This window comes from Cynocephalus volans, chromosome 12 (genome assembly GCF_027409185.1).
Source record: "Cynocephalus volans isolate mCynVol1 chromosome 12, mCynVol1.pri, whole genome shotgun sequence".
In the NCBI taxonomy this organism is placed as follows: domain Eukaryota; kingdom Metazoa; phylum Chordata; class Mammalia; order Dermoptera; family Cynocephalidae; genus Cynocephalus; species Cynocephalus volans.
This window is the reverse complement of record NC_084471.1, coordinates 107,359,535-107,373,974: the sequence shown is the minus strand read 5'-3', so window position 1 is coordinate 107,373,974 and position 14,440 is coordinate 107,359,535. Positions and strand designations below refer to the sequence as shown.

At 35.9% G+C, this 14,440-nt stretch overlaps 1 protein-coding gene across 1 annotated transcript in view; it reads right to left on the bottom strand.

Annotated features, from left to right (window-relative positions):
• Positions 1-14,440, bottom strand: part of LOC134391860 (antigen WC1.1-like) — a 74,893-nt gene that overhangs the window by 21,128 nt on the left and 39,325 nt on the right. The window contains exon 12 of the mRNA XM_063115766.1: positions 13,965-14,102. Within this exon, the coding sequence (XP_062971836.1) occupies positions 13,965-14,102 (138 nt within the window). The remainder of the gene's footprint in view (positions 1-13,964; positions 14,103-14,440) is intronic.

Genomic DNA, 14,440 nt, shown 5'->3' with positions numbered 1-14,440 from the left:
CACCCAACTGCAGTGACACGAGGAGAGTCACCAGTAGAGACTGGAAAAAGAAGAGGATGTCTCTCTCCTCCAAGCCCACTCCAGTGTAGTAGAAAAAGAAACTGTTCTACCATGCCCCTGCTTTATTTCTGATTTTACTAATTTCTTTCTGTTTTTTTCCCCTGGTTAGTCAATATAAAGGTTTGCAAATTTTGTTGATCTTTTAAAAGGAATATATATATATATATATATATGTAAAAGACTATTAAACAGTCTACGAAGCACCACTGATGTAAATATTTTAATCAAACATTAACTTTACATAATTCTTTTAAGGTATAATCATCTTTCTATATATTGTGTAACTTGTTAAACATGTAACTATCATTCATTTTCTCTGACAGACTTTGCTATGGGAGATTGAAATCAAGCTCAAAACTCATTTCTCAATGAATTTATAAAGTAAAAAAATAAACATGATACATAAGAATGGAAGGCCACTTGAGGAAGAGAATACTATGCATTAGGGTGAGGGGGAAGGTAAATAAATCCATAGTATGTCCATAAAATGGAATATTATACAGTTGTTAGAATTCATAGGCTAGATATGTTTTCTCTTATGAAAGTTTCCCAAGAACTATTATTAAATGGGGGGAGGGGGTGGTGAGAGTGGGACAAAAAAAGTAAAAGACAGTTCCATATGGTTATACATATGCTCAGGAAATCTTCTGGAAGTTTATACACAGAAAACTGTTAAAAATGCTTATCTCTTGGGAGTGAAACTGGCATGGCTGGGAAGTTGTAAGCTTGTATCATTATCTGTAATCTTCTATACTGTTTGAACTTTTTCATGTACCTGATTTTCTTTTATAATATTATTATTATTTAAATTTAAATAATTTAATTTACCCAGAAAGGTAAATTACTCATTAAAGTAATAAAGAAAAAAAAAAATCAGGAAGTGTGAGTCTTCCAACTTTGTTCTTTTTCAAGGTTGCTGTGGTCATTTTGGGTCCCTTGCATTTCCAGATTAATTGTAGGATCCACTTATAGGGTTATGCCAAAATGTAGGTGAGATTTCCGTAGAGATTGCATTGAATCTGTAGATCAGTTTGGCAAGTATTTCCATTCTTCAAGTATTAAGTCTTCTAACCTATGTACACAGCATGTCTTTCCATTTCCTTAGGTCTTCTTTAAATTCTTTCAGTGACATTTCATAGTTGTTAGTAATACAAGTTGTGTTAGTCCTATTGCTTATAATAAAGTACATGGAACTGGGTAATTTGTTAAAAAACAAAGTTTACTGCTTACAGTTTCAGAGGCTGGGAAGCCCATAGTCCAGGGAACATGTCTTGTGAGGTGACTCTACAGCAATGCAGGATGTCACATGGTGAGAATGGCAGGACAGAGAGAGAGAGCCTAACCTCCTCATTCACTCTCCTTTTAAAGCCACCAGAACCACTCCCACTATTCCAAGAATGGATCAATCCATTCATGAGTATACAGTCCTTACAATCTAATCATCTGTTCAAGGACCCACCTTTCAATTACCATAATGGGATTTCTCACCCTCAACAGTTGCAATGGGGAATAAGGTTCAATGAGTTTGCAGGGGCATTCAATCTACAGCACAAGTCTAGCACTTTTTTGGTTAAATTGATTCCTATTTTGTTCTTTTTGATGCTACTATAAATGAAATTATTTTAATTCCATTTTCTGATTGTTCATTGCTACTTTATGGAAATACAACTGATTTATATTGAACTCGCATATGTGGCTGTGTTAAATTTACTACCTCTAACAATTTTTGTGTGTGTATTGCTTAGGATTTTCTGTATATAAGATCATGTCATCTGTGAACACAGATAGTTTTACCTCTTCATTTCCAATATGGATGCACTTTATTTCCTTTTCTTGCTTAATTGCCCTGGCTAGGTCCTCTAGTACAATATTGAATAAAAGTGGCAAGAGTGGACACCCTTGCTTTGTTCCTGATATTAGAAGGAAAGCTTCTTTCATTCTTTCAGCATTAAGTATGATGTTAACTGTGGGTTTTTCATAGATGTCCTTTATCAGGTTGAGAAAGTCCCCTTTTAATATAGTTTGTTGCATTATTTTTTTCTTTCCTGAAAAGGTGTTGGGTTTCATCAAATTCCCTTTCCACATTTACTGAGATGATAATGTATTTTTTTTTGTCCTTTATTCTATTAATATGGTATTTTATATTGACTTTTGCATGTTGAGCCAACTTTGCCTTTATGGGTAATTCCATCTTGGTTATGTTGTATAACACTTTTTTGTATGTTGTTGAATTTGGTTTTCCAATATTTTGTTGAGCGTATTTGCATCTATATCCATAAGAGATATTGGTTTGTATGTAGTTTTGTTTTGGCATCATTTTGTTTGTTTGTTTTGGTATGAAGGTAACACTGGCCTGATAGAATGAGTTGGAAAGTGTTCTATTACATTTTGGAAAATGTGTGAAGGGTTGGTATTAATTCTTTAATGTTTAGTAGAACTAACCAGTGAGGCAATCTAGGCCTGGCCTTTTCTTTGTGAGAAGACTTTTGATTACTAACTCAATCTCTTTACTTGTTATATGTTGTAGTGTACTGAATTATGTCCCCCCCCCAACTCACTGAAGCTTGAATTGTGTCCCACAAGTTTTATGTGTTAGAAACTTGGCCTCCACAATGACTGTTAAGAGGGTGGGAAATCCTATTAATATAACTGAAAGGTGGGGTCTTGAGGAAGTGATCAGGTTATAGGACCATGCCATAATGAATGGATTAAAAATGGTGGTCATGGGCGTGGTTTGGAGGCCTTTAGAAGGGGAGCATGAACAGTCTCTCTCTCTCTCTCTCTGCTCTGCCATTTTGTAATGTGATAATCTTCCATCACTGAAGTCACCACCAAAGGAAGCTTTCACCAAATGTGTTCCCTGGACTTTGGGCTTCCTAGCCTCAGAAACAATAAGCAATACATTTCATTTCCTTACAAATCATCCAGTTCCATCTATTCTGTTCTAAGCAACAGAAATTGATTAATACATATGTCTATTCAGATATCCTGTTTCCAATTGAATCAGTTTCAGTAATTTGTTGACCACCATATCTTAAGTAGCTACTCTGTCATCTTTTTGTCATATCATTACATTTTATTTCTCTACATAGAAAAAAAAATGAAATAGGTTTTAACCCCCCAAAACAGAAAAAGAGACAAAGAAGGCCATTATATAATGCTAGAGGGATCTATTCAGCAAGAAGACATAACAATCATAAATATATATGCATCCAACATTTTAGCACCAGGTATATAAAGCAAATTCTGTTAGACTAAAGAAAGAGATAGACTCCAACACAATAATAGCTGGAGACTTTAACACCCCTCTGTCAGCATTGGACAGATTATCTAGGCAACAAATCAACAGAGAAACACAGGATTTAAGCTATACCTTAGACCAATTGGATCCGGCAGATATCTACAGAACATTTCATCCAATGACTGCAGAATATATATTGTTCTCATCAACACATTCTCCAGTATAGATACATGTTAGATCACAAATCAAGTCTAAACAAATTAAAAAATCATTTCAAGAACAATTTCAGATCACAAAGAATTAAAACTAGAAATCAAAAACAAGCAAAATTCTGGAAACCATTTAAATACATGGAAATTAAACATTCTCCTGAATGACCTATGAGTCAGAGAAGAAATTGAACAGAGAATCAAAAAATTTCTTGAAAATCATGATAATGAAGTTACATTATATCAAAAGCTATGGGATACTGCAAAAGCAGTATTAAGAGGAAAGTTTATTGCAATAAACGCCTACATCAAGGACTAGAGGGACTCCAAATAAACAACCTAATGTTATACCTCAAAGAACTAGAAAAACAAGAGCAACCAAATCCCCAAATTAGTAGATGGAAAGTAGTAATTAAGACCAGGCAGAACTAAATGAAATAGAGACCAAAAAGATGATACAAAAGACAAATGAAACAAAAAGTTGTTTTTTTGAGTAGACAAAATAGAAAAACCATTAGCTAGCCTAACTAAAAAAGAAGAGAGAAGACCCAAATAATAAAAATCAGAAGTGAAAAAGGAGATATTGCAACTGATACCACAGAAATACAAAGAATCATTAGAAGCTATTATGGGCAACATTACACAACAAATTTGAAAATGCAGAGGAAATGGATAAATTTCTGGACACATACACACCACCAAAACTGAGTCAAGAAGAAATAGAAAACCTGAACAGACCAAAAATAAGCAATGACATTGAAGCAGTAATCAGCAGTCTCCCAACAAAGAAAAACCCAGGACTGGATGGCTTCACTGCTGAATTCTACCAAACCTTTGAAGAAAAATTAATACCAATCTCTTTCAAACTATTCCAAGCCATTTTTTTAGTCCATTTTGTGTTGCTATAAGAGAAATACTGGAGACTGGGTAATTTATAAGGAAAAGAGACTTATTTGGCTTACAATTTTGGGACAGCTGCATCTGGCATGGGCCTCAGACTGCTTCTACTCCTGGTGGAAAGTGGCAGGCAGACAGCAGGTACAAGCAGATCACATGGCGAGAGGAATCAAGAGACAGAGAGAAGGTGCCAGGGTCTTTTTAAGCAACGAGATCTCACGGGAACTAATCAATCCCCTCTCCCCCAGGGAGAGCATTAATCCATTCATGAGGGATCCGCCCACATGACTCAATCAGTTTCCAACACTGCCACATTGGAGATCAAATTTCAACATGAGTTTTGGAGGGGAGAACACATCCAAACTCCATCACCATTGAATCAGAGGTCATTCTCCAAAACTCATTCTATGAGACCATCATCAACCTGATACCAAAACCAGATAAAGATGCAACAAAAAAGAAAACTACAGGCCGATATTCTTGATAAACTTAGACACAAAAATTCTCAACAAAATATTAGCAAACAGAATACAACAGCAAACCAAAAGGTTATACACCATGATAAAGTGGGATTCATTTCAGGGTTGGTTCAACACATGCAAATCAATAAATGTGATATACCACATCAACAAAATCCAAGACAAAAACCATATGATTATCTCAATAGACATGGAAAAAGCATTTAACAAAATCAATATCTCTTCATGGTAAAGACTCTTAAATTATGTATAGAAAGCATCTCAACACAATAAAACCATATTTGACAAACCCACTGCTAACATCTTGAATGGAGAAAGCTAAAAGTTTTTCCTGTAAGAATAGTAACAGTACAAAGATGCCTACTCTCATCAATCCTATTTAACATTGTATTGGAAATACTAGCCAAAGCAATCAGGCAAGAGAAAGAAATAAATGCATCCACATTGGAAAAGACAAAGTCAGACTGGTCCTGTTTGCAGATTACATTATCCCGTATATATAGAAAATTCCAAAGACTCAACCAAAAACCTCCTAGAACTGATAAACAAATTCAGTAAAGTTTCAGGATACAAACTCAATATGCAAAAATCAGTAACATTTTTATACACAAAAAGTCAACTGTCAGAAAAAGAAATCAAGAAAGCAAGTCCATTTACAATAGTCACCACAAAAATAAAATACCTTGGAATAAATTTAACCAAAGTGGTGAAAGATCTCTAAAATGAGAACTACAAATCACTGTTGAAATAAATTAAAAAGAACACCAAAAGATGGAAATATATTCCATGTTCATGGACAGGAAGGATTAATGGTGTGAAAATGTCCATACTACCCAAACTGATCTACAGGTTCAATGCAATCCCCACCAAAATACCAGTGACATTCTTCACAGAAATAGAAAAAACAATCCTAACATTCATATGGAGCAACAAAAGACCCTGAATAGCTAAAGCAATTCTGAGGGGGGAAAAAAGCCAAAGACATTATACTACCTGATTTGAAATTACACTATGAAGATAGAGTAATAACAAAAACAGCATGGTACTGGCATAAAAACAGACACATGGACCAATGGAACAGAATAGAGAACCAGAAATCAACCCACATCATATGCCAACTGATCTTTGACAAAGGCACCCAAAACGTACAATGGACAAAGGACAACCTCTTCAACAAATGGTGCTGGGAAACTGGATATCAACATGTAGGAGAAGAAATTAGACCTGTACATCTTGCCATATGCCAAAACCAACCCACAAAGGATTAAGACTTAAATATAAGACCTGAAACTGTAAAATTCCTAGAAGAAAACTTAGGGGAAACACTTCAGGATATAGGGCTAGGCAAAGATTTTATGAATAAGACCTCAAAAGCACACACAACAAAAGAAAAAATGAACAAATAAGATTATATTAAACTAAAAAGCTTCTCCACAGCAAATGAAACAATCAGCAGAGTAAAAAGACAACTTAAAGAATGGGAGAAAATATCTGCAAACTATATATCTGGCAAAGGATTAATATCCAGAATATGCAAGGAACTCAAACAATTAACAGTAAAAAAAAAATTAATTAAAAAATGAGCAAAGGAGCTGAAAACACATTTCTGAAAAGAAGATACACAAATGGTGAAGAAGTATATGAAAAAATGCTCAATATCACTAACCATCAGGGAAATGCAAATCAAAACCACAATGAAGTATCATCTCCCCACAGTTAGACTGGCTATTATAAAAAAGACAGAGAATGACAAATGCTGGCAAGGATGCAGAGAAATGGGAATACTTCTTCAGTATTGGTGGGACTTTAAATTAGTGAAGCCATATGGAGGAGAGTATGGAGGTTTCTTAAACAACTATGGATAGACCAACCGTATGTTCCAGCAATCACACTACTGGTTATATACCCAAAGGAATGGAAATCATCATGTTGAAGGGATACTTGCACTCCCGCGTTTATCACAGCTCTGTTTACAATACTCAAGATATGGGACCAACCTAAATGTCCATCAATGGATGACTGGATGAGGAAAATGTGGTATATATATACACAATGGAATACTAGTCAGTCATGAAAAAGAATGAAATTCTGCCATTTGTAGCAACATGGATGAGCTTGGAGAAATTTATGGTAAGTGAAATAAGCCAGGCACAGAAAGAGAAATGTTGTATGTCCTCACTCATAAGTGAGAGCTAAAACATGAAAGAAAGAAAAATAGAAAGGGGGGGGAGAGAGAGAGAGAGTATGTCGAACTTCCAGAAAGAAAGAACAGAGCGTGATTACTAGATGCAGGAGAGGGGGATGGGGAGGGCGGTCAGCAATAAATTGTTTAATGGACACAAAGAATAATTAGATATTTTAATGATGAATATGCTAATTATCCTGATTTGATCATTATGTATTCGACACAGGTATTGATAGTCAACTCTTTACCCCACAAATATATGTTATAAATTGTGTTAAAAAAAAAAAAAGAAAATGTATATATACACGATGGAATACTACTCAGCCATAAAAAAGGATGAAATTCTGCCATTTGCAGCAACATGGATAAGCTTGGAGAAAATTAGGTTCAGTGATGTAACAGGCACACAGAGAAATATCACATCTTCTCACTCATATGTGGAGGCTAAAAAAGTTGATATCATAAATGTAGAGAATGGAATTGTGGTTACTAGAGACTGGTGGGTGGAAGGGAAGGTTACAGGAGACTGGAGGGGGCATGGGGAGAGGTTGTTCAGTGGATTCAAAATAGTAGAGATAGGGAGAACGGGATCTAGAGCTCTGTAGTAAGATAGGTATACTACAGTTACGGGAAAGTACTGTGTATCTTTGAACAGCTAATTGAGATGATGTTGAATGTTCATAACAGAAAGAAGTGACAAAGGTTTGAGGTGATGAATATACTAGGCACCCTGATAAGATCATTGCACACAGTATGAATGTACCTAGATATCATACTGTACTTCATAAATATATACAATTATCATGGGTCAATTAAGAAAAATAAATTAAAAAGAGAGAAATAGAGAGTAGATTAGCGGTTACCAGAAGCAGGGAAAGGGAGTGGGAAGGAGGGCTGGGGAAAGGTTGGTAGACCAGTACAAAGTGACAAAGTTACAGCTACACAGGAAGAATAAGTTCTGGTTCTCTAGGGTGACAATAGCTAATAATATGGTACTGTGTATTTATTTCAAGATAGCCAGGAAAGAGGATCTTGAATGTTATAAACACAAATAAATGATAAATGTTTTGGTGATAGATATGCTCACTATTCTGATTAGGTCATTATACAATATATGCATGTATTAAAACAACAAACTCTACCCCTTAAACATGTACAATGAAGAAAATAAATTAAAAAATAATATACTAGAAGAAAATATTTCAATATATATAAAAAATACGGGTTATACCTTTAATAAAAAAGAGCCCTTTAAAATGGAGAAAAAATGACTAAAATGTAATAGAAAAATAAGTAAAAGACATGATTAGGTAATTTACAAAACTGGTATAAAAGGACCCTCATAACATGAGAAGTTTCACATATAATAACAGAAATGCAAATTAAAACTACAAAATACTACTTCTCACCTATGAGATAGGCAAAAATTTATAAGCTTTACCACAATAATCAACCACATTGTATATTGACAAAATAAAATAAAATAAAATAAAAATTTATAAACTTTATAATACAGCCTGTTAAAGCTAACGGAAACGCACACTTAAACCTTGCTGATGGAGGGGTGTGCGTGTGCAAATGGTACTACTCTTATGAATTTAATAATATTATAACAAAACTACATATTCATTTATCCTTTGACCCTGCAGTCCCACTTGTAATAATTTACCCTAATAAATATATGGTTCTAAAAATACAAAAACATATATGCATAAGATTATTCATTTCATTATCTCTAATTTCAAATTATTGTAAATAACGTATATATTCTTACATAGAAATTGTGTTAAAATATATGGTGCATTAAAAAATTATATACATATATTTTAGTTGACACAATTATACATATTTATGGGGTACAGTGTGATATTTTGACACAGGTGTACAATGTGTAATGATCAAATCAGGGTAATTATCACATCCATCACCTCAAACATTTACCATTTACTCATGCTGATAACAATCAAAATCCCCTCTTCTAGCTATTTGAAAAAATACAATATTATTTACTCTAGATTACCCTACTGTGCTATGAAACACTAGAATTTATTCCTCCTATCTAGGTGAAGTTCTGTATACCATAACCACCTCTTTCCATTCCTTCCCTCCACCCTATAAGGGCCATATAGGACAAACCCACCGACAACATTTTACTGAAAGAGGTAGAGTTAAAAGCTTTCCCTCCAAGAACTGGAAGAAGATAAGGATGACCATTTTCACCACCCTTATTCAACACAGTACTCTAAGTCTTAGCCAGAGCAATTAGGCAACGAAAATAAAAATGTATGGTGCATTCTTAGTATGTAGTAGCATGGAGCTGTAACAAAAAACTAAGAAGTGGTCTGTAGAACGATATCCATGATAGACTATAAAGTTAAAAAAAAATGCAAGGTGCAAATTCATACAGTGTGGTACCTTTTGTGAAAGGAAAGAGAAATAAGAAAGTCAACATGTATCTGTTCCATTTTGTCAAGGAGAACATATGAAGGGAAATCTAGAAACTAATAAAATTGGCTACCTATAATGGGTTTGTGGGCATGTGAAGGAAAGGATGTGAGAGCAAGTGACAATTCTTTGAGTATTTATCCTTGTAGAATTTTGATGTTGGAGCCATGTTATTGGTATACACATTCAAATAATAAAAATTTATTAGCAAAGATGGGGGAAAACCCCTAAATTTTTATTTAAACAAAAACAAACTAATCTGTAAATCAAATGCCTAAGATAACCATACAAATTAAAAAAGAAACTAATCCAAGTAATTTTGAACATAGTACTTTGACTATATAGCCTTAATCTAAGACAAAAAGAAAATCTTGACCTTTTCTTAATAAATTTGTTATAGGCAGTGGTAAAGACATAGCAATTCTTTATCTTGTGTGTATTGTCAGACTGAGCAGATGAATAAATTTATTGATATTGCTGGGATCCAAGGTTATCATTATTGGAGAAGGAAAATTCAAATTTAAATAGGGAAAATAAGGAAGAACCTGTGGTACTGGATTGGAATTAGACGTGTCTCTATGAATTGACCATTTGAAAATAACCTATATTCTAGCTCTCTTTGCTCAAAAGGGCCTTAAAGCAATCTTATCCAGTAGCAAATAGCTCACCCAGGTTTCTGATACATAGGAGTGGGCAGTGATGTAAGAGTTTTATCCTGCCAATCTCCATTTTTTTCCTATGCTTTAATTTGTATAGTAATTTGAATTTGTAACTTATGTTCCTGGGTTTATATCTAAGTGGGGAAGTGAATGTGTGCTTGTCTGTATGTTTCCCAATTACCTTAGATCCATCTACCTGACTCTGGCTAGTGAACAGAGCTAGCTGGGACCAATGGGTTCATATGGACCTAGATCAGAGGAGGGAATGACAAGAAAAAAGCCCCCACACAGAGGTTTTATGCAAAGTTATTCTCTCAAACCATCTTTAGAGCAAGAGAATCTTCAGGGTCCTCATCAAATGGCTTCTCTCTGCTTTATTCATGCTACCATTGAGTCTGATCCTGACTTAATAAACAGGACTTATTTCTCTTTCAGTTTTATTGCCACGAAATGGAAGCGCGGTCTTCTTTGACCTAGGTAATTTATTCTTTATTGTGGAATAAGACAATTGTGGAATAAGACAATTGTCAAATGACTAAAACTTAGACTTTTTCCACAGAGTTATTATCACTTGGAGAGATCCAGGTAAACTTCTCTATCAGGATACACAAAAAGGTGAAAAGTGACATGTTTTTGTAAAGACTGGGATCATCAATTAATGAATTTATGTTAATGCTCATTTGGTCATTGAATAGAATTAAATTCTAAAAGCTTTGTGTAAGTTAGCTGGAGTGAATGTTGTTTCTGTATGTCTTTTGTCTTTGAAATATGTCTCACACAGGGACAGAGTTAACTCTAGTCTTGCCATTTTTGGAAAAAGGAATTGTGATAGCAAGAGTCAAAAAACATTCATTCAAGATGTGCATCTATTACAAAAGGTAGCAAAAAACAAAAACAAAAACTGGAAATATGTTTTCCAGTAGGAGTCTACCTCATAACTTACTGAATTAATAGCCAACATGAGTAAAAAAAAAACAAAACAAAAAAACCCAGGGTCAGCCCGTGGCTCACTCGGGAGAGTGCATGCTGATAACACCAAGGCCACGGGTTCGGATCCCATATAGGGATGGCCGGTTTGCTCACTTGGGAGAGCGTGGTGCTGACAACACCAGGTCAAGGGTTGAGATCCCCTTACCGGTCGTCTTTAAACAACAACAACAACAAAAACTCCCAATTCAATTAACATTGGGAGAGATGAGAGAGAAAAGGTAAGTACTGGAAAGTAAAAAGAGCCATTCCAGAGAGAAGAAACGTTTAAACAGTTTCAAAAGAGTCTGATTGCTCAGGGGATGTTGAACAGTTCAGTATTGCTTGTTTCTATAATGACTGTAAGGAAATAGTTAAGGAAGTTGAAGAAAAAAATAGAGTTCCAAACAGGGAGGGCTTCGTAGACTAAGCTGAAGGCTTTGAGCTTTCTAATGTAGCTCCGTGATTCCCAAATTTTGTTTAACCTAATACATGAGAAGCTTTTGAAAAATAATCGTACATATATGTATGCATTTTAGGAAATTTCGTTATTTCATACATATTATTGATAGTGGCATTTTATTTTTGAACAAAATATGTAAATTAAAAAGATAATAAAAGTAAAGAAAATCTTGGTTGAATAATTATACAGTTAAAATGCAGATATGGAAACATTCATTTTGCTGGCATGCAAATAAATGAATTTGGGAAACATCGCTATGGATAATAACGAGCCAGTCGTGTATTTTAGGCAGGAGAATGACAGTGTCTGGCCTCTCTCTTTGCCCCTCCCCCAATCAAACCCAAGTAAATATGTGAAGATGGTTTGGAATGAGTGGACTTCAAAGGAAACACAGCCACTTAGAAAACTTTTGCACTTGGGAGGTTGAAGTTATTGGGTGCCTAAACAAATGGGGCCAGAGAAAGGGATGGAAAAGCGATACTGAAGGAAAAGGACAGAAAACAATAGGATTGGATGAACAATAGAATGTGCAATTTTATGCAGAAAGGGGAGATTTAGGGTGTTGGGGAATAACTAAAAGAGAGAAAGGACAAAGTAAAAGATATCATTAGGTAGTAATAGATTTTTGATATTGATATTCCATAAAATTTGAGCAAATTATGAGCTGCAACTATTTCGCTTCTACATTATCACCCTCTTTTACTTTAAACCTCACTTCTATGTTTTACTTAGTTAAAGATGGGTGGGGTATTTCAGATTATTCAGTTACGTGTTTTTGAGTTTTCCTATAAGCACTTAGTTCAGAGCCAGGTTTCAGAGTTTTATGCTATTCAAAAAAAGCATAAACTTCTCTGTTCCTAAAGGAAGGCATGAGTGTAGTCTGTGGGAGGTGAAAACACTGATCTTTCAACTGAGATTTCACCCAGGGAAAGAGAGATGTTTAAAGACTAAATTTTCCAAGGTCACTGGGGGTGAATGTGCCTAGATTCTTAAGAGAACAGCCCTGGTCTGCGAAGCTCAGAGTATTTATCGTGAATAATTTTCTTTCATCACAGGTTCATGTAAAAACTTTGCAGTAATGAAGGAGACAGGATTCTCATTTATTTAGGAGACAATATCACAGGGGAGTTCTTTGCAGAGTTGGCTGCTCCAAAAATGGTGCTACATGGTGTTAAGCTCAACATTGTCATATACATGGTCTTGTCTCTCGCCCAACGAGGACTCTTTTTCTCCAGTGGTAGAGTTGGCAGCTTCTCTAGGAGACTGAAGAGAGGTGCCTGAAACAGTGAAGAGAATCCTGGTTTCAGTGGTGACAAAAAGACAAGACAGAGTCCTCTGGCAGAAAGAAAAACTAATGCGCAGTGGCTAAAAAACATCTGTGGGGACCCAGAGCTTGTCTGAAAGGCTATACAGAGCTACCTCATACTGACACTTCTCTGTGCAAAGCCTTATCTTAATCTTGGCAATTGGAAAGGAGATGGGTCGATAATGGCAAGGAGTGGGAAAGGGACACAAATGCTCTTCCGCACCAGGTTGGTCTGATTTCTTCAGGAACAGAGGCAAGACATGACCTGTCTAGATTCCTTAGTGCCTCAAAAACAGACCAAATCTGACCTCAGAGTATTCATGAGAATGATCTGGGTCCTCTGTCAGATGCCAAAAGAGGTAAGCTCAACAAAGTTACAAGTTAATAAACACTAAATTTATTTAATTTTCTATCCACTTTTTTTTTCTTGTAGTTCTCTAAACTTCTTTAAGGGATTATTCTGAAATTTTTGTCAGTCATTCCATAGATTTCCCTTTCTTCAGGATCCATTACTGGAGGTTTGTCAGTCTCTGTTGGTGGTGTCATATTTCCCTCACTTTTCATAATCCTTGTGTCCTAATGTTGATGCCTCCTGGTACAAGACCTCATCGAAAAGGTCTTCAAAAGTGGATGGGGCTGGGGAAAGCAGCACGAGTTCAGAGCTTGTCCCTGGAGACATTTCCTATACCAACAGACAAAGTCTTCTGTGTTCCCCAATGCTCACCCTTGGAGACATCTCAATGACTGCCAAGGTCCCTTTCTTTAGCATTTTCCCCTGTATGGACAGAAATAGGTTTCCTGACCAAACTTGACCCTGCGCTCAATCTTCACTGACACAGTTATCATGGGAAGCCATAATACTTTAGAGCTTTCACATTCAACCCAGGTGAAGGGCTTTAGTCTGTTACATCTTGAAGTCTAGAGTAGAGAAGACAGTTTTTCCAGAAAATGAGATTGAAGACTAAAATGTGTGTACTTAAAAAAAAAAAAATCACAAGTGGCCCAGTACTCTTTCCACATACTTTCTAGGTCAGGTAGCATCCCTAAGTCCCACCTTGATGCTCTGCTCTCCATCTGCGCAGCTGAATCCCCAGGATGATAAGGACCAGGAAAAGAAAGGCACCCAGTATGACGCAGAGGATCCCAGGTAAGGAGAAGATGCCGGAGACGAGAGCTGAGCCTGAACTGGTGCCTGTGAAGAGAAAAGGATCATGAGTCCTTAGAGAGGCTAATTAGAACTAATTAGAGGCTAATCAGGAGATGACCAGGACTGTGAAGTCACCTGTTCAGATATAATGGATCTGCCTGAACCCCAAGATGTGACCGACCCAGACCTGCCCTGGGCTGTGTCAAATGTCTTCTGAATACGGTTCTAAGAGATTTCTATAAAGTGAGTGCTGGTGAGCCTTTGGAGCTTTATGGCTGCTATGGCTTAATATGGCTGCTCACAACACCTGGTCATGAAGCCTACTGTAATTTTGCCAGAAATATGGAGATCCCTTAGTGCAGGTTCCTGAAAATCTAAGTAGC